The sequence below is a fragment of the Artibeus jamaicensis genome, unplaced genomic scaffold, assembly GCF_021234435.1.
Source record: "Artibeus jamaicensis isolate MK-2021 breed Jamaican fruit bat unplaced genomic scaffold, CSHL_Jam_final scaffold_614, whole genome shotgun sequence".
Lineage (NCBI taxonomy): Eukaryota > Metazoa > Chordata > Mammalia > Chiroptera > Phyllostomidae > Artibeus > Artibeus jamaicensis.
This window is the reverse complement of record NW_026522050.1, coordinates 2,188,669-2,209,095: the sequence shown is the minus strand read 5'-3', so window position 1 is coordinate 2,209,095 and position 20,427 is coordinate 2,188,669. Positions and strand designations below refer to the sequence as shown.

The following is a 20,427-nucleotide window of genomic DNA, read 5'->3' as shown; positions in this document are numbered from 1 at the left end:
CTTGGAGCTTTCCAGAAGGAAGGCAAGAGCACTACTCTGGACATGTTGGCTCAGCCCCATAGAGCAGAAGCCAGCATGGTGAGGGCCATTTGCTCCTTGGAGCAGTCCAGCCTGCTGTCCTGTGATCGTCAGAGTCAGCCAGGCCATCTCATTTCCCACCTTTTTTTCTCCCTGCCTCTTCCTGATCCAACCAGAAGGGACCAGTGTCAGACGAATGTAGCCATTTTCAAGGCCTTTTAACACCCTCTGTTACTGATGCCAGTCCGATTCTGGCCAGACGACTCTGTGTGAAGTCTGTCCCGGCAGTGATCCCTAAAGGACGGACACTGAAGAAGCTAGCCCCCTTAGGGTGCTAGACAAGTCCGGAAACTCCTCACTCTCCTCGGAGAATGCCCTCCAGGTCAGGCGGGCACCCTGAAGGCCAGAACCCCCCGAGGTGGGTCCTGGATTTTTGGCTTCATCATTTGCAAGAGAACTGCTGGTCTAAGGAAGAAAGTGAAAGAAACCTTGGCTCTAACAAGAAAAGGGAACCTTGACCAGTGGGTCTTGGTTGGGCTTCATCCCACAAAACGAAAGGTTGCCAGTTCGATTCCCCGTCAGGGCACAACCTGGGTTATGGGTTCAGTCCCCATTCAGGCCAGTACAACAGGCAGCCGACCGATCGGTGTTGCTCTCGCACATCGATGTTGCTCTCCCTCTTTTTCTCCCTCCCTTCCCCTCTCTCTAAAAATAAATAAAATCTCAAAAAGAAAGAAAGAAAATGGAGCCAAAGTCAGAATCAAGTTCCCAAAGATTGGAAAGCCTGTCTTGTCTTCTTCCCTGGTCACAAAAGTATGGGATTTCATTAAAGAGAAAAAAAACGTGTTCACTTTGTTTTATAAACTATACTCCAGACCCCCCCCCCCCCCCCCCCCCCCCGAGAAAACTGGTTTTGCTCTTCACACCAGTGTGAGGTCCGGCAGCCGCAGAAACCCCGCCTCTAGTTCCCTGCCCCTCAGAAGGGGCGGAGCTCGTTTCTGTCGTCTTTCTTCGTGGGGATGTATGGTTTGGAGTCCCCGATTGCATTGCACAAAAAGTGTGTGGAGGTGGATTTGATTAAAATTGGCATCAGCTATATATAGGAGTGGCTTCTTCTGTCCCCACCCCAGGGCCCTAGGAGAGAAAGGCCCGCCCACTAGGGCAGAGCCCTCTGACTTCTGTAAGTCAGAAGGTGAGGCTTCCCCTTCAGCACTCCCCCATCCCTCAGACAGACCAAGCTGGAATCGCTTCTGTTATTGAACTTTGGTTCTGCATATTCATGTACGTGGGCTCACAGTCCCTCTTTCAGAGGCAGCCAGCGAAAATCCGTCTTCTGTGTGGGGGCAGTAAACTGCAGCCGAGGGCGCGGCTGGGTCACCCAGGTGCCGAACCTCAGGGCGCAAGCCGCAAGCAGTGGAGTCCAGCTTTCCTCCCCCTGACCCTTCCCGCTCTCCTCCCCTCTCACCTGCTTTGCAGCCATCGGGGCGGGCGCGGATGCTGCAGACAACTGCCCTGTTTCTTTTCCTTGCACGCTTTCTTTTTTTGGAGAAAGAATCCCAGTGGTGACTCTGTTGGCAGAGACCCGCGGAGAGCAAGCGTGACCCCATGGTATTTTATTTTTCAGCTGTTCCGGGAAGTGAGAATAATGAAGGTTTTGAATCATCCCAACATAGGTGAGAACCGTTTGTCATTCCGTCCTTTCTCCCAGTGTCAGGGCTCCACTCCCCAACCCATAGCCCTTCTCCCCTAGGCCCTCGCCTTCTGGAGCCTGCAGTCCTCGAGGATGTCCCGGGGAAGCCCAGGTCAAAGTCCAGCTCTGCCTCTGGCACACGGGGCTGTCCTTAGGAGGGCACTCTGGCTGCTCGGAGAGGAACTTGTCCTTGGGAATATGGCGTGTGACAGGGGAACTCGCATCCCTAGGATGCCCCTGTACATGTTGGGGCTCGATGTGTGGCCCTTCCTACTTTTTCAACTCATGGCTTGGCCTCTTCTCTTGTAGTTAAGTTATTTGAAGTGATCGAGACTGAAAAAACACTCTACCTTGTCATGGAGTATGCCAGTGGAGGTAGGTATGGAAATGCCTCTTCTTGCCGTGCACCCGCCACCCCAGCCCCAGCAAGCTCTGACCTGGGCCTGGGCCCCTGTGTCTTGCAGGAGAGGTGTTTGATTACCTCGTGGCTCATGGCAGGATGAAAGAAAAAGAGGCTCGAGCCAAATTCCGCCAGGTGGGTGCGACTCCCTCCCTGGAGCAGGGGCCCGACCTGGGTCTTTTGGGGTCTAGCACACAGGGAAAGGCCACCTACGTGTAAGTGACCTTTTAAGGGTCATTTGGGCTTTGTGGTCTATGTGTCAGCTTAGAACAAGGTCCCAGGGTCACAGCTATGCCAGCCCCTGTGGCCTGTGCCAGGTGGCTCTGGATTAACCCGCCGTCCTTCCTTTCAGATAGTGTCTGCTGTGCAGTACTGCCACCAGAAGTTTATTGTCCACAGGGACTTAAAGGTAAGGCGTGCTCTTCCCCCCGCGCCTTTCACCCAGGGTCAGGGTGCTCCCCTCTGTTCGTCATAACGACAGAATCATCAGGTAGAGCGGTCGAGGAGACAGCAGCCTGTAATACTTTGTAGATGATGACGAGCTCCTGGTGGAGGCCTTACGACTGGGCTTAGGCTCCCACTCCAGCCAGTGGGCAGAGGCTCCCTGCTGTTTCCCCTCAGCCGCCACCCTCCAGCGCTAGCAGGTGCAGCAGGAGCTCCCCAGGCCTTGCTGGCCCCCGGGGCAGCCTGGCAGAGGGTGAGGGAAGGATGTCGACTGTTCTTACACCTGCAGCACAGCTGCTTTGCAGGCGTGTGTGCACACGCGCTGAGATGTCAGAGTGTGTGACAACATGTGGGTCTCCTGGTCCCCAAGTCCTCACAGACGTGACCGTGATTAACCTGGGCCTGAGAAGCTTCCGCAGCTCAGTGCGTCTCTGAGCCCTCAGATCCAAGCGCTCACGTGGCTGCCTGTGTTGCTGCTGCTCTACTGCAGCCCAGCCTGTTCACACTGACTGGAAGGCAAGCCCTGGAGTTGGTGGAGGAAGTTCTGAGACGGGAGATGACTTCCTGTTTGTTTTCCCATTCCCTTCCGCGTCTTCCTGGCCAGTGCCTTAGTGTGGCCCACTTGGTTCCCTGACCTCTCCATCTTACCTCCCAGGCAGAAAACCTGCTCTTGGACGCCGATATGAACATCAAGATTGCAGACTTTGGCTTCAGCAACGAGTTCACCTTTGGGAACAAGCTGGACACCTTCTGTGGCAGTCCCCCTTATGCCGCCCCAGAGCTTTTCCAGGGCAAAAAGTATGATGGGCCCGAGGTGGACGTGTGGAGCCTGGGAGTCATCCTGTACACATTGGTCAGCGGATCCCTGCCTTTTGACGGACAGAACCTCAAGGTGGAGTGAAGCACAGTCTGAGATCGTTTTTATTACTTCTCCTTTCCTCTCTCAGCATCCGGTCTTACCCCTGACCTCTCACCTTTGCCATTTTTCTACATTTCTCCCACGCCAGAGCTTCAGAGAAAGGCTTGCAAAAGGTAGCAGTTGAAGGTCTTCTGCACCCAGTGTAATAACCTCGATTCTTTTCTCGGGGGCTGGGATCAGTTGTGTGTTCGTTCACCCCACATGGCACTCAGGACTGCAGCCCTCGGGCCAGTCGTGCCAAAGGACTTGGGGTCTTGAACTTCACCGCCTCTCTGGGGAGGGGCCATATCCCTGGCTCTCTGCCTCCTACCGTATTGCACTTAAATATGCCCGCCAGTCTTAAGCTCTCAGGAGCCTGCCTGGCTATTAGGGTTCTTCCCTTGGCCTTGGGGTGATTTCAGTTTCCTCCTGCAGGAGCTACGGGAGCGGGTGCTGCGGGGAAAATACCGTATTCCGTTCTACATGTCTACGGACTGTGAAAACCTGCTTAAGAAGTTTCTCATTCTCAACCCCAGCAAGAGAGGCACTTTGGAGGTGAGCAGTCGAGAGCCCAGCTGACCGGTAGGTCCTGGGTTCCAAGGAAACCTTCAAGCTGAGTGTCCTTCCTCTTTGCCCTTCCCCTTCACTTTGCTCCCCAGCAAATCATGAAAGATCGATGGATGAATGTGGGTTATGAAGATGATGAATTAAAGCCTTACGTGGAGCCACTCCCTGACTACAAGGACCCACGGCGGACAGGTGAGGCTGGGCGGCATTGGGCTGTGAGGTTGAGCCTGCCTGGAACTCGGGGCCAGCCTTAACTCTATGTCCCCGTGATGCAGAGTTGATGGTGTCCATGGGTTACACACGAGAAGAGATCCAGGACTCGCTCGTGGGCCAGAGGTACAACGAGGTGATGGCCACCTATCTGCTCCTCGGCTACAAGAGCTCGGAGGTGTGTGCCCTGCTCCGTTCCCTGGTCTGCAGCCCTGTGACAGTGGCACCCCATGCCTTTGTCCCCTGCTGAGCGCGGAAGCTCACCTCTGAGTAGGTGTGCTGCCTCTGCTGGTGAACTCAAAGGCCTAGTGGCCATGGTCCCCTGGTCTTTGCTTTCACTGGTCTCCCTGGGGAATGACTAGGGAAGCTGGTGGGGTTTGGGCCTGGGCCTGGGCCTCGGGCTGGGCCTCCACATGGATGAGTAGATCTGGCTCATCTCTGTTGGTTTGGCTGGGTACGTTCTGTGTTGATCTAGAAACTCTTTCCATGTTTATCTGTTTTTGGAAGTATACATCTCTGCCTCTCTGGGTACATGGGTCCCTGTTTTTCTTTAAGAGTCTCGAATCTGTGTTGTTTGTGTCTGGGTGTGTGTAGCTGTGTGCATGCGTGTCCATCCTCATCTGTGCATCTGGAGGCTTCATGAGTGTTCTTGTCTGTCTGGGTCACCACGCCCCTTGTCTGAGTCCATGGGTGCTATGGGATCGCGGTCTTAGTTAAGTCACCGTCCATGTGTCCCCGTGTGCACTTGGGAGCTCTTCGCTCTGCTCTCCCGGGGAGGCGTTAGGCTCACCATCTCGGCTCTTGCCTTAGCCTGCTGAAGAGGCAGGCAGGAGGCCTCCGCGTCCGGACGTGCGTTCCTGTGGGCGTGTGTGTCCCTCCCTGAGAGTGGGGTGTGTGTGAGAGGTGGCGTGTCTCTGTCTGTCTGTCGGTGTCAGGGCACGTGTGTTTGCACAGGTGTTCATCTGCACATTGGTCTCGCAGGGCCTGATCGTGCGAGCCTGGGTTGGATGTGTGGCAGGCAGGGTGGTCGTCATTGGGCATCTCTGCCTGACCTCCGCCCTCCCCTTTCTGTTCTGGCAGCTGGAGGGCGATGCGGTCACCTTGAAGCCCCGGCCTTCGGCTGACATGACCAACAGCAGCGCTCCCTCTCCCTCTCACAAGGTACAGCGCAGCGTCTCGGCCAACCCCAAGCAGCGGCGCTTCAGCGACCAGGGTGAGTGCTTTCGGGAGTTGCAGGTGGGAGGACTCGCCCCTCTGCTGAGAGATCACACATTCTTAGGGCTTTGGATGACACAGCCGAGTTTTGCTCCCTGTTCCGCCACTTAGTGGGAGCGTGGCCTTGGGCAGGTCCCTTCCCTCAACCTGTGTGAAGTGGGGTTTGCTGGATTTCGGGCACGACTGGGAGAACACCGTGTGTGGGGTGGCACTCCATGGGCCCCCATCCTTACCCATTCCCACTGTCCCTCTGGCCCAGCAGCTGGTCCTGCCATTCCCACCTCAAATTCCTACTCCAAGAAGACTCAGAGTAACAATGCAGAAAATAAGCGGCCTGAGGAGGACCGGGAGTCAGGGCGGAAGGCCAGCAGCACAGCCAAAGTGCCTGCCAGCCCCCTGCCTGGCCTAGAGAGGAAGAAGACTACCCCCACCCCCTCCACGGTGAGCCACGTCAGCCCCCGGCACCTGCTCTTGCCCTTCCTGCAGCGGGCTGCCCTCCCGGCACTGCTTTTGCACACCGGGCCCCCAAGTAAAAGCAAAACCCTTTCTTTCTCGACCGTGCCCACTCGTGGCGGGAGGCAGAGGGGAAGCCGGTGCTGTGACCCCGCCCAGAACACACTCTCGCTTTCTGGACACAACTTTGTTCTTTATTTCCCACAGAACAGCGTCCTCTCCACCAGCACAAATCGAAGCAGGAATTCCCCCCTTTTGGAGAGGGCCAGCCTTGGCCAGGCCTCCATCCAGAATGGCAAGGACAGGTGAGCAGGCCTGGGCTCTGCCTGCCACGCTCCCCAGAGCCACCTTTCACGGTGGTGACATCTGTCAGTGGAATCACTCCCTCCCCCCCCCCGCCCCGGAGTTCTGTCCTGGCTCTGTCCAGTCCAGCTTTCCACACACCAGACCTCCTCCTCACCTTCTTCTCCGCCCCCCACTCCCACCCCTCCTTCCCTTGTGCTCCTGTCACCTCTCCTTGCCGCATACCAAGTGTGACTCCCTGGTTGTCTCCGCTGCCTTCTCGCTTCTTGATGGCAGCCACGTTCCTCTAGGCATCCATGCTGAGGCTTCGTTTTGGGGCCCCAAGCTCAGGGCTGGGTAGACTGAGATGCCCACATGAGGGGTGTGCACACCGAGGGTGGCTCCAGCTGTGCCCACGAGAGCAGAGCTCCCTGTCCTTGACCATCGGCATCTCTTGTATTGCCTTCCTCTTCTGAGCTTAATGAACATTCCCCTCAGCAACACCCTCCTCTTTCTGGCAAGGAAACATCCTTGTTCTTAGAATTCCCAGGAGACCAGTGCAGCCTGGAGCCAGTTGCCTCCTGTGGGCTTTCCTGCACTTTCGGGCTCCTCCCCCAGGCTCTGGCCCACCTGGCCTTCCTCACCCTGGCCTCTGCTTCCCAGCTCTGCCTTCCTCAGCTCCGCCTTCCTCAGCTCTGACTGGTGTCCCAGCTGCTGGTGCTCCCTGGGGCTGACATGCGTCCTGCTGAGCTCTCAGCTCTGGCCCTTCCCGCCCCACCCTTTGCTTCCTAACCCAAGCCTCCTGCCCCCACCCACCCCTAACCCAGGCCTCTCCGCTGCTTTTGTCTCCTAGCCTAACCATGCCAGGGTCCCGGGCCTCCACGGCTTCTGCTTCTGCCGCAGTCTCTGCGGCCCGACCCCGCCAGCACCAGAAGTCCATGTCGGCCTCCGTGCACCCCAACAAGGCCACTGGGCTGCCCCCCACGGACAGTAACTGTGAGGTGCCGCGGCCCAGGCAAGTGTGCTGGGGCAGCTGATGCACCTGCTGCCCTCCACCTGCCCCACCCCTGCCCCCAACAAGTTTCTTTCTACCTGCGTCCTGCTCTGTTCTTGTCATCTTAGCCACAAGAAATCGTTTTGTCCCCTGCAGCCAGGAAGTGGAAAGAGCAAAAAATAGCTTATTGCCCCTCTTTTCCTCCAGTTCTCCCTCTCAGAACAGGTATGCCAGAAGCCGTCCCGAGGCTCCAGGAGGAAGCCTTTTTGTTCTGAGCCTTCCCGGACTTCCTTAGGACCCAGAGACCGGGTCCTAAGAGGCAGCGTCACAGGGACTCAGTCCTCAGGGGTTGGTCAACATTGTCCCCTTGAGGTTCCAGTCTGCCTAGCTCCCGAGGAGCCACTTCTCTCCAGCCTGTACTGCTCTCCACACACGTGTCCCCCCCTTGCCACCCTCCCTCTCCCAACCATCTCCTTCCACCTCCCTCAGACGCCCTCCTTGCCGGTGTCCTCAGTGGTCACGCCCTTCCTTCTGTGTCCTCTGTGATGGCTGCCTCTGCCCCAGCATCTTCCTTCCCTGTTCCCACCCCAGGGCTCCAGGTGCTGGTGGCGATGGCTTTCTCGAGGCCTGATGCATTTCCCCCACCCCTGCCTCTTTTCCCACAGCACAGCCCCCCAGCGTGTCCCTGTCGCCTCCCCCTCCGCCCACAACATCAGCAGCAGCGGTGGAGCCCCGGACCGAACTAATTTCCCCCGGGGTGTGTCCAGTCGAAGCACCTTCCACGCTGGGCAGCTCCGGCAGGTTCGGGACCAGCAGAATTTGCCCTACGGTGTCACCCCAGCCTCTCCCTCTGGCAACAGCCAGGGACGGCGAGGGGCCTCGGGGAGCATTTTCAGCAAATTCACCTCCAAGTTTGTACGAAGGTGAGTAGGGGCCTTAAAGTGACAAGGGTGTGAGGCCGGGCCTTCCTGCTTACCTGGGGATGAGGACAGGCTTGGAACTGGGCTTGGGTCCAGGGGTTAGGAGAGGCTTTGGAAAGCCTAAGGAATTGGGTCTTTGTTGGCACCGCAGGTGCCCAGACCTTTCCTGTCCCTCTCAGGCCTCCCCAACTCCTTATACACACCTCATTCCCTGGCCTGAGCAGATGGCCAGTGCTGATGCCGCCTCCTCTCTAGAAGAGTGTGAACTCAGATGCTAAAATAAAAGCCCCCTCTCCTCCTGCGTTCCCATGGAAACATATTTGGTGATGCAGCTGCAAAGTCATGAGGCGGGAGCCAGGCTGGGCCAGCAAGGAGTTCTTCCTGGTCTCTTGTCTTCACCCCCTCTGACCTCCTTTCCCCAGCCCATTTGGTTAGGTCTGCCTGCAGCCACTCCCCTCTGCCATGGCCATGTTCTCCTGCCCAGGGTGTCCTCCTCCCTTGCAGCCTGATGCGCTGATTCTCCTGCGTGGGAACCCGAGGTGGGGATTCTCTTCATGAGTTTTCTCACGCCTGGCTCCCCACGGAAGGGACAGTTTTGGTTCTTGAGGTGCATCCAGCAGGCCAGCCTCCAGGGATGCTCCCCATCTCTGCCCCGCCCCTTTCTCCCCCACGTAGTGTAGCTCAGGAGGCAGCCAGGAGGGGGCCTGGAGAGAGCGGGCTGCCTGCCCCTCCTTCTGCACTTCACCTGCTCAGCGGGAATAGACAGAAATCTTCCCCTTCCCAGCCCCGCATGCAGGTGCAGGACTTGGGGGGGGGGCGGGGGCGGGGGGCGGGGACAGACCCTGATGTCTGGGACTCTCGTCTCGCTGAGCGGCTCTTCCACAAACGGGGTGACCCTTGAGCCTGTAAAGCCCACTCCCTACCTGCTTGTCCACATACCGTCTTGTTGGTTTTTTTTATTTCTTTTTTTATTTTGTCTTTTTTTGTTTTTTTAGAAATCTGTCTTTCAGGTTTGCCAGAAGGTAGGCGTTGAGCCCGCTGTGTGTGTGTGTCTGTGTCCCGTGTCCCGTGTCCAGCCTCTGTCCTGCCTCTGTCACTGACGTCCCTGTTCTGGCTCTTGCTCCCTCCACCTGCTAACCGTCTGTGTGGCCTTCTTTGCCATCTTAAAGGGATGAAGATTGCTCCGCCTGGGTAGTCGCGCGAGGCCATGTTTGCCCACTCAGGGCAAATGGCTTTGAAGACGGTGGTGCTGACACCAAGCGAGGGGGATCTTCTCAGGGAATTCTCCCTTTAAGATTGTCTCCTCCCCCCGTCCCCACCTCTGGGTTTTGGTGTTTGTCACGAATATTGGGTTTCTTTTCTGGCCCTTGCCCCCTGTCTGTGCATGTGCTCTGAAGAGACTACCCCTGCCAAGGTCAAAAGTGCGTCTGGGATGGTACCTCATTCTGGGTCTCTTGGCTTTCCCTTCTCTGGTCCCCGAAACTTCGGGGCTGTATGACCTCTTGCCCTGTCCTATGGGATGGCAGGACTTCGGAGGTACTACAGGGACACTGGGGTCCTATGGCTTCAGTCTGCTGCTTCCAGGCCCAAAGGAGCCTTTGCCTCACTCCTGGGGTACAGCACCCCCTTCTGGCAGCTCCTGCAGAAGTAGGCCCACCCCCACCCCAGCACATCTCTTGCCTCCAGCAGTATCTGAATGAACCAGGCTACCTCCTCCCCTCTGGGCTGTGTTTTCCAGATACGGCCTGTGGCTTCCAAAGAGCCAGGGGCTGAGGTGTTCTCGATCCCTGGTGAAACAATGGCAGATCCCCCCCTCACTCAGGTATCTCCCTGCCTAGGCGGGGTCCTGTCTCTTCCACAACCCGGGCCCTGTCTTCATTCTCTCTGGAGGCCTGGGTGGGCTGAGTACCAAGCTGAAGACCCCGGGCCATGTTGAGAGCCCTGGTTCACCGGGGTTATCAGTCCAGGCCCTGTGCTGGGGCTGGGACACTGGGCAGGCACATTGGTGCCCCAGCTGACAGAGAAACGCCCAAGACAGGGTCTTCAGGCTTTCCCCTTCCACCCACCGAACTCCACCCAGCTCCTCACTGCATGGCTGGCTGTTGACTCATGGGGCCCCAGTGGGGGCCTGCCCTGCAGGGTGCCTCCACCCACGGGGCAGGAGCCAGGTGGGGCTGGAGAGAGCAGCCAGGCTCCTTCCCTTGCGCAGCCCAGGCTCCTGGCTCGCCGTGCGCTTGTCTGCATTTGTGTGTCTGTGATGTCTTTGTGTTCCTTTTACATGTGCTGCTGCGGCTCTCTCTCTCTCCTCGCACCCTTGCCGTCCTCTGCAATCCCAACTTTCCCAGCTCCAGGCACCCATCTTCCAGCCAGGAGCTGGAGAAGCCGCTCAGCGGGGCCAGACCTCTTCCTCCCCTCACCCCCCCAAGGTGTCTGCCCTGCCCTGCACCCTACCTTCTGTACAATCAGATGGCCTGGCAGCCTGGCAGGCAGGAGTCATCAAAGAAGGGGGGCGTGGGGAGGTGGGCTCCTCTAGGACCTTCTTCTCCCCACCCACCCCCAGGTGCCTGTCCCCAGCCATGTCAAAGCAGTTCCGGGGCTTGGCCCTTTGATCCTCCTGTGAGAGGCCTGTTTCCCCCAGCCCCTTCCCTCCGAGAGGACTGTACAGTGGCACCGAAGACCCACGTGCAGCAGGCGCTCTGGCTGCGGGCCAGTGGGAACTGCGCCTCGTGCTCTGTGAGCGCAGGGCCCGTGCCTGCCCCTCCACACCCCTCCTCCCTGAGCACAGGCCCCTCCTCCCCAGCACACGTCTCTGGGAGTGTGGGGAGAGGGGCCGGGCTCCCTGCTGGAGAGGGACAGTCAAGCTGCCAGTGTAAGGTGCTGCAGAGCCACATCGGCCTGCCAGGTGGTGGGGAAGCGGCCTTTGGGCTGGGGTCCTGCCTGCCCACTGGTGGCACCTCCCTGGACTGTCCTTGCCTGGGTCTGTGGCTGTGGAAGGAGCGAGAGGTCCCAGCACTAAACTCTCCCTCGCTCTGTTTTTTGAGGAACCTGAATGAACCTGAAAGCAAAGAACGAGTGGAGACGCTCAGGTGAGAGGGCTGGAGCCAGCACCAGCCCTGCCCAGGCCACTGGGCTTGTCACGCGCCTCCTGCTCCTCTCCTCCTCCTGCCACCCCTGTCGCCACCCTCTTGGGGCCTCCCTTTTCCTCAGGGAAGCCCCACACCCCATTCAGGTGTGGGCCCTTCTCAGATCTGGCGTGTTCTGGAAGGAGGAGCCTTGGGCACTTGCCTCTTCCACGGCTGCTTCCTCTGTCCAGTGTGCGAACTGCTCAGGGCTATTGAGCACATGCTCCCCTTTCTTCCCTGACCCGCCCCTCTTCAAAGGAAAGCCCCGGACTGTACCCCTGCCCCCCCGGGGGGGGCTGGCTTCTCCTCACTGGCTTCTCCTCACCTTCTCTGCCTAGAGACAGAGGTGCAGGACTGCCCGTGCCTCTTGCCCGCCCTCTGCTCCCCGGACCAGGTCTACCACTCCCTCTGCCAGTCTGGTTGCCTCCCGGGCACCCTCCTGCTCTCCTCTCTGGTCTCAGGGTCCGTGTGCCAGGGTGGATGCCCCGTGGGTGGGATGCCTTGGCCCCCACCGATGCCGCCTCTGTCCTCTCTGCAGACCTCACGTGGTGGGCGGTGGAGGCAACGACAAAGAAAAGGAGGAGTTCCGGGAGGCCAAGCCACGCTCGCTCCGCTTCACGTGGAGCATGAAGACCACGAGCTCCATGGAGCCCAACGAAATGATGCGGGAGATCCGCAAGGTGCTGGACGCGAACAGCTGCCAGAGCGAGCTGCATGAGAAGTACATGCTGCTGTGCATGCACGGCACGCCGGGCCACGAGAACTTCGTGCAGTGGGAGATGGAGGTGTGCAAACTGCCGCGGCTGTCTCTCAACGGGGTTCGGTTTAAGCGGATATCGGGCACCTCCATGGCCTTCAAAAACATTGCCTCGAAAATAGCCAACGAGCTGAAGCTTTAACAGGCTGCCAGGAGTAGGGGGGCGACGGAGGCCGGCCCGCTGGACTTAGCTGCTGGGCCGCCGCTCCAACCCACCTGGGCGAGACTGCAGAGATGGATTGGCGTGTCTCTCCCTGCTGGCACTTCTCCCTCCCCACCCTGCTCAGTTTTTCTTCCATGTTTGTGGGGATGGGAGATGGTTCTTTCCCCCCAACGTTTACCCCTGCCCAGATATTCCCCTCCCCCCTCTCTCCCTCAGGAGGCAAAGGAAGGGAGGAGGGGTAGGGGGGCAGGGCTCCCCCTCGGTACTGCGGTTGCACAGAGTATTTCGCCTAAACCAAGAAATTTTTTTATTACCAAAAAGAAAAAAGAAAAAAAAAATCCCAGCGGCCACCTGTCCTCCCTGCCCCATCGGGACAGCCGAGACCGGCTCTGTGGGGTCCCCGGGAGGGTGGCTCAGGGCTGGAGCACTCAGGCAAGAGTGGTGGAGTCCCGCCAGGCCCCCGCCAGGCCCTCCACCAGGCCCGCTTTGGGCTTCTCCCCTCTCATCCTCTCCTTCCCTCCGAGCAAACCACCAGAGGTGGCCTTCCCCTGACCTCAGGCCCTTGGGCTGGAGCCTGGGGGGCTGGGGGCTGGGGCAGGGGGTGCTGCGCAGCCCTGAGGTGGTGGGGCTGGCAGCGAGGCACGGGGCTCTGGCCTCCCTCCACACTGTATCCTCTGCCCCCTTCCCCAGAGCTGGGCATTTCCTTCCACAAGCTGCTGTGGGGACTTTTGTTCCCCCCTCAAAAGTCTGTGCCATCTTCTCCCACCCCCTCCTGGTAGAAGGCGGAGCTGACCCTAGGGCTGGGAGAAGGGAGGGGACTGCAGGACACACGGGCTCTTGGGCCCCCAGGGGGCCGCCTGGGCTGCTACTCTCCCAGCAGGGACGCCAGGCACTCTCCGTTCTGGGAGAGCCTTTGTCTGAGAGCACAGCCCCTTCGCCATTCCTCTCCCCTCCCACTGCTCCGTCATTGGCATTAATCTGGGCACCAGCTAGTTCTATGGCAGTGACTTCCTCACCACTCATCTCTCGGCCTTGCCTTTTCTTCCTGACACTGTCGCCCCTCCTCTCAGGAGACTCTGCCCAGAGCCTCCATGGCCACCTGGCAGGAGGCTGGCTAGGGCAGCAGGGCCGGGAGCCTCTGCCCTCCACCGGGTGGGGGGACAAGTAGGCCAAGTGACTCCCAGCTTGCTAACCTCCATGGCCGGCGTGGGAGTGGCTGGTTATGGGCGTTTGGCTGGTGGCGGCCGCTGCATCCCTTAATTTATTTCTCTGCTGTTTCTGTTCTTGAGAAATTGGGGGAGGGGGCCCTGCCCCTACCCTCACCTGAGTTGTAAATTTTTTTGTGATGGGTTTTATTTTTTATTATTTTATTTTTTTTCTTGATTTATGATGACTCCACCCCTTCTCATCACCCCCACACCCTGGCTAGGCTCCATGGCAAGTCAAGCCCTTGGGGTCCCAGGAAGGGGCCTTGCCAACCTCAGTCCTCCTGCCCCTAAGCCCAACTTCGGGCTCGGCTCCAACCAAGGGCTCCCCGTCCTTTCTCCCCCTCCCCCCTCCTGCCCTACGGAACAGCCCTGGTGCTCCAAGGGGCTGGGAGGGCATGGCTTGGCTCCCCGGGGGGGGGGGGGGTGGCCGGAGGGCTCCCAGGCAAGGTGGCCCCTCCCCACCTAGTCCCCTGCTCCTGCACTTAAGTTTCTCCTCTGGATCAAACACGAAATAAAGAGAATGTTTGGAATCTGAGTTACCTCCTCCTTTCTTCTCCCAACTGGGCAGGGACCCAGTCCCTGTGGGTAAGATACAGCCCAGCCGCCTCCCTTGCAGGAGAATGGATTCCTGTCGGGCTGGCAGCTGGGCCACATGCCCTCCCCCCTCACAGCAGTCGGGAAGCAGAGCCTGGGGTCCTTCCACCAAAAGGGAAAGAGAATTCGGTGAACTTAGAAGGTTCTATTTTATTATTTTTTTTAAAAACATTGAAAAATAAACCCATGTCTGCATATGTTCCTTTCTCTAAGCTTTTGGGCAGTGGGCACCCTCGGCATGTCCTGCACGGCTGGGAGCCGGGAGCCGTCCCTCAAGCCCCTGCTGTCTTCAGACCCCAGGGGCCTCTGCCCACCTCCTCCCCTCCAGCCCCCTCCCTACCTCACCCCAGGCTTATTGCTAAAAGAAGGGAAAGAGGAAGAACAGCCAACAGGCCAAAACGTCCTCTCTCCCACCCCCTAAGCTACAATCACTACCCCTCTACGTGAAGGGTAGGGCCCAAAGGCCAAACCCCAGCAGACTAGGAGGCAGCCATTCCAGTCCCATCTAGGAAGAGAACGCACCCCGGGCCAGCTCAGAAGAACAGAGTCCCACTCCCTGGCTGGGGTGGTGGAAGAGGTGGGCTCGGCTGCCGGAAACGGGTCAGAACTGTGTCCTCTTCTGCCAAAGACCACCAGCAGCTCTGGGTCTCCGACAGACTGGCAAGAGCTCTAGTCCCTCCCATCCTCTGCGAAGCCAGAGGTGCCCAAACACGGCCCGCAAAGGTGTTCAGGAGCCTCTGGTTGGAGGAGAGCCTCAGGGCTCAAAGTGGGGGTACTGGAGGCTCCAGAGGGGCTCCGATCAGGGTGGGTGGGGGCTGAGGGCCGGGGCGGGCACTGTGGCGGGAGGCAGCCAGAGCAGGGCGTATAAGAGGTGGTGGGGGCTGGTTGGGGGCCAGCCGGGGCTGGAGGAAGCGGCCCTGCTGTAGTGGGGGCGGCTGGCGAAGCAGGGTGGGAGCTGTGGGCAAAGGTGGCCTCAGCAGTGGGGGTGGCTGGGACAGCGAAGTGGGAGCTGGAGGGGGGGGTGGCGCAGGGGGCACGGATCTGGGCACAGATGTGGAGACAGACGTAATCTGGACCTGGGAGGAAAGAGACGAGTGAGAAAGCTGGGCTCCACCACACCCTCAGCCCAGTGTAATGACTAGGCAGTTCCTTTCCTCTCTTCTCTGAAGGGTTTCTCTCGCTCCTTCTCACCTCATCATCTTCCTCTAGGGCTGAGGCTGGCAAGGGAGCCCCTCTCCTAGCCTCCTCCATGGGGACCGGGGCTCCAGGAGCCCCGTCCTGCTCGGCCTCCCACTCCTGCAGCACCTCCTCCAGATTGAAGCGGCGCCGGTAGCTCACAAAGAAGGTCTTCACCTGGGTCAAAGTCTTGTTCCCAATCACCTCTGCAATAGCCCCAAAGTCTTTGCCATACCTACGGATGGCTGCAAGAGTCAAAAGGGCAGCAGGCTGTAAATACCCCTTGGAACTAGTTACTTCCTGATCTCTCCCCTCTGCCCCAGCTCCTTGGAGGGTAGGGAAGAGATTCCTGGGGCCTTCTGTCCTCCTCATAGTCTAACCCACCTTGCACAGCCAGGAGCTGCTCGTCAGTGGTCCAGCGGGAGTTGAACTTGGTGTTGGCCTGGAGAACAAGGAGTATATCCTTCACACTCAGAACCATAAAAATGGAGGCCAAGCTCTCCAAGCAGAATGCCTCTTTCTGCTCAGCTGCTGGAGAGAACCCCTTCCTGCACCCCAGCTCAAACAGCAGCCTCACCTCAGGGGGACGGAGTGGATCGATGCCGCCCTCCAGGGCCTGGCGGAGGCTGCTATTGGTCTGCTTCATGCTTTGCACCTGGGCAGGCCAGGAAGTAAAGGAGCATCAGCCTCTTCGGCCGGGGAGGCTGTCAATCACTGCCAGCCCTCGCCAGGGCCCCGCGTCTGCAGGCAGCAGTGCCACTTCCCAACAAAGCTCTTTGCCACCCACCACCTTGGCTCATTCCGCCCTCACAGCCACTCAGTAGGGAGATGCTGTGCTTCACTCCGTTCCGCAGACCGGTTTTTTTGTTGTTGTTTTTTTTTAAATAAGGCCCAGAAAGAATGCCAAGTTGCCCAGAAGGCAGGGCAGGAGCAGAGGCAGGCTTGGCACCTGCATCATCTCCCTTACACCTCAGCTGCCCCAGTCGTAACTCCCAGCTGCCGAATGCTCCCTTTGCACGGCCCTTTTTTCTTGGGCCCCCACCTGGCGTTTGAGGGAGATGAGCTGGGAGTCAAGGCCTCGGAGTGTGAGGTTGGCAAGGTCCGGGCTTCCTGACACGGCAGTGAGGCCCTCTGGACTCAGGTACATGCCCTTGGGTGGGCGCCGCCGGGTTCTCAGTGGGTGGTGGCGATATTGAGACCCCTGGGCCTCCTTCTTCCCAGGCCCTGGGCGGGCATTCAGGGGCCTAGAGGGCAGAGGCTGCCAGAGAAAGGAGAGGGGAAGGCTGGTCAAGAACCCCAGCAGAGGGCAGGTGGGCGGGCCAGACCAGCTCTGGTGCCTCACCTCTCTCTTGGGGTCTCCAGCGTCTGGCTCTCCCTCACTCACAGCTCCTCGTCCCTCTTCAAGCTCATCACTGCTGACACAGGGGCCAGGGAAGGAGTGAGACAGGGGCAGGGTCCCCCAGGAGCTCAGGTTGTGCCTACCCCCTTGGCTTGCCCCTGGACCCCCACCTCTCTTCTTTGTCCTTTCGGCCCCCCAGCCGCCGAGCCTGTCTGTCCATCACGCTGGTCCGGCTACGGGTCTTCTTCCAAGAGTAGTAATACTTCACCAGGCTGGGGATCAGCTTGTCGGGCAGCTGAAGGGGCAACGCCAGAGGCTGGGGCCACCCAAGAGTCTGGGCCCCAGGCAGGCTCATCAGAAAGGAGGGGCTGAGGAACGATGGTGGGGGTGGAGGGCTTTACCATCTGCTGGATCCGCTGGAAGCACTTGCCATGGAAGCCAAAGGCCTGTTCAAACAGCACCTTGTCCTCCACCGTCCACTCGTCAGGGAAGGGGGTGAAGTTGGCCAGGTCGGCCAGTGACTTCTCCACATCGTGCTTATGCCACAGGAGCATGCCCAGTGCCTGTCCCAGGAGAGGGGGCAGCTCAGGCTCCACCACCCCATCACTGTCTGGTCCCCAGCCCGAAACCTGTGTGGGGCCGAGGCGCACCTGCTCGATGTTGTAGCCGTGCTTTTCCTTGGCCATCGCAATGTACTTGTCGACTGCAGGGGCAGATGGGGCCGGTCGGTGGATGAGTGGTTACAGCTCCTAACCCAGGCCTCCCCGGACGGGCACACCGGCCAGCCTGAGCCCCAAGCAGGGGTTGAACCCACGTCTCAGCCTCCGGCCCACTTCAGAGGCAGGCTGGCATGCACCCCAGTTCCCAGGGATGTGCATGAACCCAGGGTCCCACCCACTCACGCTTGGCATCAGACACGCAGTGGTTGGGCGACCACACCAGCATCCCCTTCAGCTCCTTGTTGCTGTAGCGTGCAGGGCTCTCTGAAAGGCAGAGGATCAAAGACACTCAGATCAGCCTGGTGGCACTGGCCTGGACCTATGGCCAGAGGGCGGCAGGCAGAGAAGTGGGGCCTGTGAGGTGAGGCCCAGGAGGGAGGGAGGGGCGGAGACCCAGACAGGAAGGCAGAGCAGGAAAACTAACCGTGCCATGGGCCACCCACCCCCGCCTGGCCGCCTCGCCTGTCCTTCCAGTGGGCGCCAGCCAAGGGCTCCCCCAGGTGGGGCTCAGGGCCAAGCCATGGGTCCTCCACTCCCCTCCCTGTGCAGCCTGTCCTGCCACTCACCAGGCTTGCACTCCGGAATTACGGCCTGGTAATTGGTTCCAACGCGGATCATGCTGTCTGTGGAGCCAGGGGGAGGCCGTCAGGACTCCAGGGAGGGAGGGAGGATGGGAGGATGTGGTGGGGGAGGTGGCTGGCCTGGAGTTCTTCCTGAGCACCCAGGGCCCCCACCTTCCAGCAGGCACACTTTTCCCTCATCTTTCCCCTCAGTTCCCTCAGCCATAGGTGGAACTTGAAGAGGAAGAGCCCTTGCCTAGTCATAGCCTGTGGGGGGTTGGGGGGGGGGCAGAGGGCAGGGGCCAGTTTTAGAGCCCAGACCAGGCAGGGCCCTTTGTTCTGGCTGGGGGGTGGGGGTAGGTTGGAGGGCTGCCCCAAGACCTGGACCACGGCCCTGCAGGGAATCCAAGGCTCCTCCCCTCCACATGAGCTTCACAGCTTGGTGTGGAGGTGTCTTTCCAGCCCTTGCCCCAGCCCGACCTCAGTCCCCTGCAAGGTGGCAAGGTATGAGGGGCCCAATCTGTGGATGGGAGGGACGCCCGAGTCCCTCAGGGACTGAGTGCAGGGCGTGGGCGGGCAGGACCTCCTCAGCAGCTAGGGGCCCAGCCTCCAGATTCCCCATGCCGGCAGCTCCAGGTTTTGAGGAGCGAGGCAGATGCTCCAATCCAAGGGGGACAGGAATCATCAGTATAATACACCCGTGGTCCACAACTCTGCCCCTTCCCACTCCCAGACTCCACGACCCCCGCCGGGGGGGTGCGCCTTTAACCCTAGGCCGCGGGGCTCACCATGCGAGTGCTCCTCCTCGCTGCTGTCATCCTCCGAGTGGGGCTGTCCGCCGTTGGGCGCCGTCTTGGCCCGGCTGCGGGACAGGATCCCGGAGCCCGCGCTCGGCTTCTCCATCACGGAGGGCATTACCCCGCCCAGCTGCCCCGGGGGGCGCGGGAGCCTTTAGAGAGCACCCGAGGGTTGCCGCGCTTGCCTCGAGTGCCTTGCCCGGCCCGGCCTGGAGAGGTCGCCACTGAGGCTACAAGAGGCAGGAGGTCAGCGTGGCTAGGGTCTGGTGGGGCGGGAGCCCAGCGGACAGCCCAGCGCTTTCTGCGACCCCCACGGGCGAAGGCGTCGGAAAAGTTTGTGTAGAAGTGGGGTACGCAGGGGAATGAGCGCAAGGTCCAATGCGGCTGTGGGGCGCGCTCACTCTATATGCCCCCCGGGATTGGGGTTCCCCAGAAGTCAGGACACCCTGCCCTCGGGGCGCCCAGAAGCCTCACAGCCCTCCTGCCCACGCAGTTCAGCAGGCGGGCGCTGCAACACAACTGACGCCCCCCGCGGACTCTGCGCCTCTCAGCTGACCGGGATGTCCCAGTCCCAGGGTGGGTACCCCTGTCCCGACCAGACCCCTGCCTGCGACGGCAGCCGGCGAGACTACGGAGGTGGCGGCGGGACCCCGGTTGTGGCGGCGGGACGGCGCGCACGGCACGCGGCGCTGGGGCAGAGTTGCCGGGAGTCGGGCGGAGCTCAGCCGCGGGCGCCGCCTCGCACGCTCCCCGGCGCGCTCGCTCTCCCTCTCCCCGGCGCGTTCGGGCTGCTGCTCGATCACCCGCCCGCTCTCCGCCGCCGCTCGCTCCTCGCGCACACAATGAAGCTGCTGGCAGGGAAGTAGTGCCGGCTGCGGCCTCAGCACCCCTCCCCCAGCCGATGCCTCCGCCAGCTGAACATCTGGCCCTGGGGTGGGCGGGAGGGCCCGGAGGGCGGGGCCTGGGGGCTGGGGCTAGACCTCCAGGGGGTGGGGTCAGGACTAGAGTAGTGAGTGCTTCCCTCTGCGGGCCCCCCAGGCTCTCAGACTTGCCCCTGGGGGAGACCTCACGGTCCCCCAGCAGTAGCTGGGGGTCAGCCCCACCCACGCGCACACCAATCCCACACACCAGTGGGCTCGGGTTACTGCCGTCTGCCCCGGGAGCCCTGAGGCCGCCTGCCCGCCCGCCCGCCCGGGTGGAGCCCTGCTTTTCCTTCCATTTCCCTTCCTGCCAAGGAACTCCCCGCCCCCCCTTCCGCAGGGGGGACCCCCCCCTTCAGGCGCCCTTGGGGGCCAGAGCGGATGGGAGGCCGGACAGACCAGGAATGAATTCCTCCAAGAGCTACTCAACCAAACCTAGCTTCTGGTGCATCTACGGGTCCCCAGGGGTCACCCCGATTCCCTTTAACTGCTGCAATGTACACCCCAAAACAGTGGCATAGGGGGTTGACGTACAGGGAGTGAGAGGAGTAGGGGAAGATCCGGACTGCAAGGAGAGGGCGGAGCTGGGTCTCCTCCCCACTGGGTTCACTGTCACCCCAGCTGGGAGCAGCATCCCCCTCCCCCAGGACAAGCACGGGCAGAGTGACAGACCGGGAAGCGGGTAGAGCGGCACAGACGGAGATGGGGGAGGGGGTGGGCAGAGACTTTCAAAGCCAGACCCAGCCACCCTGCCAGGCACACAAAGAGCCGGCGCACACACCGGCGGCAGCTCTGAGTCTGTGAGCCTTGCCGGTGCCCGTCCCCGCCGCCCGGGGCACGTGCGCCAGAGCACACAGGCCCAAGCCTCCGCCCGCCGGCCCTCCCACCCAGAGCCCCTGACTCCCAGACACACCTCCACCCTGGCACACCCCGCTGTGCCCAGACGGAGCCGATCCCGCGCTCGCACCATCCACTCCCTTC

The 20,427-nt window shown here is 60.4% G+C and overlaps 2 protein-coding genes across 14 annotated transcripts in view; one reads left to right on the top strand and one right to left on the bottom strand.

Moving 5' to 3' along the window:
* The window catches only part of MARK2 (microtubule affinity regulating kinase 2), a 55,651-nt gene extending 41,775 nt beyond the window's left edge, over nt 1-13,876 (top strand). For 3 of the 11 annotated variants that reach the window (XM_037140207.2, XM_037140205.2, XM_037140211.2), the window contains 16 exons: nt 1,643-1,691; nt 2,018-2,083; nt 2,173-2,243; nt 2,461-2,517; nt 3,208-3,444; nt 3,886-4,005; nt 4,110-4,209; nt 4,293-4,405; nt 5,308-5,440; nt 5,702-5,883; nt 6,103-6,200; nt 7,031-7,192; nt 7,837-8,094; nt 9,087-9,113; nt 11,133-11,177; nt 11,752-13,876. In XM_037140207.2, the coding sequence (XP_036996102.1) occupies nt 1,643-1,691; nt 2,018-2,083; nt 2,173-2,243; nt 2,461-2,517; nt 3,208-3,444; nt 3,886-4,005; nt 4,110-4,209; nt 4,293-4,405; nt 5,308-5,440; nt 5,702-5,883; nt 6,103-6,200; nt 7,031-7,192; nt 7,837-8,094; nt 9,087-9,113; nt 11,133-11,177; nt 11,752-12,112 (2,079 nt within the window). In that variant the 3' untranslated portion in view covers nt 12,113-13,876. The remainder of the gene's footprint in view (nt 1-1,642; nt 1,692-2,017; nt 2,084-2,172; nt 2,244-2,460; nt 2,518-3,207; nt 3,445-3,885; nt 4,006-4,109; nt 4,210-4,292; nt 4,406-5,307; nt 5,441-5,701; nt 5,884-6,102; nt 6,201-7,030; nt 7,193-7,836; nt 8,095-9,086; nt 9,114-11,132; nt 11,178-11,751) is intronic. The other 8 variants (XM_037140206.2, XM_037140212.2, XM_037140208.2 and 5 more) reach the window with 8 other exon arrangements.
* Nucleotides 13,877-14,124: 248 nt separating this feature from the next.
* Nucleotides 14,125-19,361, bottom strand: RCOR2 (REST corepressor 2). Of its 3 annotated transcripts, none has more exons than XM_037140202.2 (12): nt 18,518-19,361; nt 17,736-17,792; nt 17,353-17,433; nt 17,101-17,153; nt 16,852-17,013; nt 16,621-16,745; nt 16,454-16,523; nt 16,154-16,369; nt 15,689-15,766; nt 15,496-15,553; nt 15,127-15,356; nt 14,617-15,011 (listed from the first exon to the last, which is right to left on the bottom strand). In XM_037140202.2, the coding sequence occupies exons 1-12, from the start codon at nt 18,642-18,644 to the stop codon at nt 14,697-14,699; spliced, it is 1,572 nt and encodes a 523-aa protein (XP_036996097.1). In that variant the 5' UTR covers nt 18,645-19,361; the 3' UTR covers nt 14,617-14,696. The 3 variants fall into 3 exon arrangements, with proteins under 3 accessions (XP_036996099.1, XP_036996097.1, XP_036996098.1); XM_037140203.2 differs by having other exon boundaries at nt 17,736-17,788; nt 18,518-18,605; XM_037140204.2 differs by lacking the exon at nt 15,127-15,356 and having other exon boundaries at nt 14,125-15,011.
* Nucleotides 19,362-20,427: the final 1,066 nt, after the last annotated feature.

What these genes read in the sequence shown, in the direction of transcription:
- RCOR2 (XM_037140202.2), bottom strand. Translation starts at nt 18,644, where the DNA reads ATGCCCTCCGTGATGGAGAAGCCGAGCGCGGGCTCCGGGATCCTGTCC. An exon ending in CTGCGTGTCTGATGCCAAGC is followed by an intron (nt 17,154 to 17,352) that starts GTGAGTGGGTGG and finishes CTGCCCCTGCAG; the next exon opens with TCGACAAGTACATTGCGATG. An exon ending in GCAGCTCCTGGCTGTGCAAG is followed by an intron (nt 15,357 to 15,495) that starts GTGGGTTAGACT and finishes TGACTCTTGCAG; the next exon opens with CCATCCGTAGGTATGGCAAA.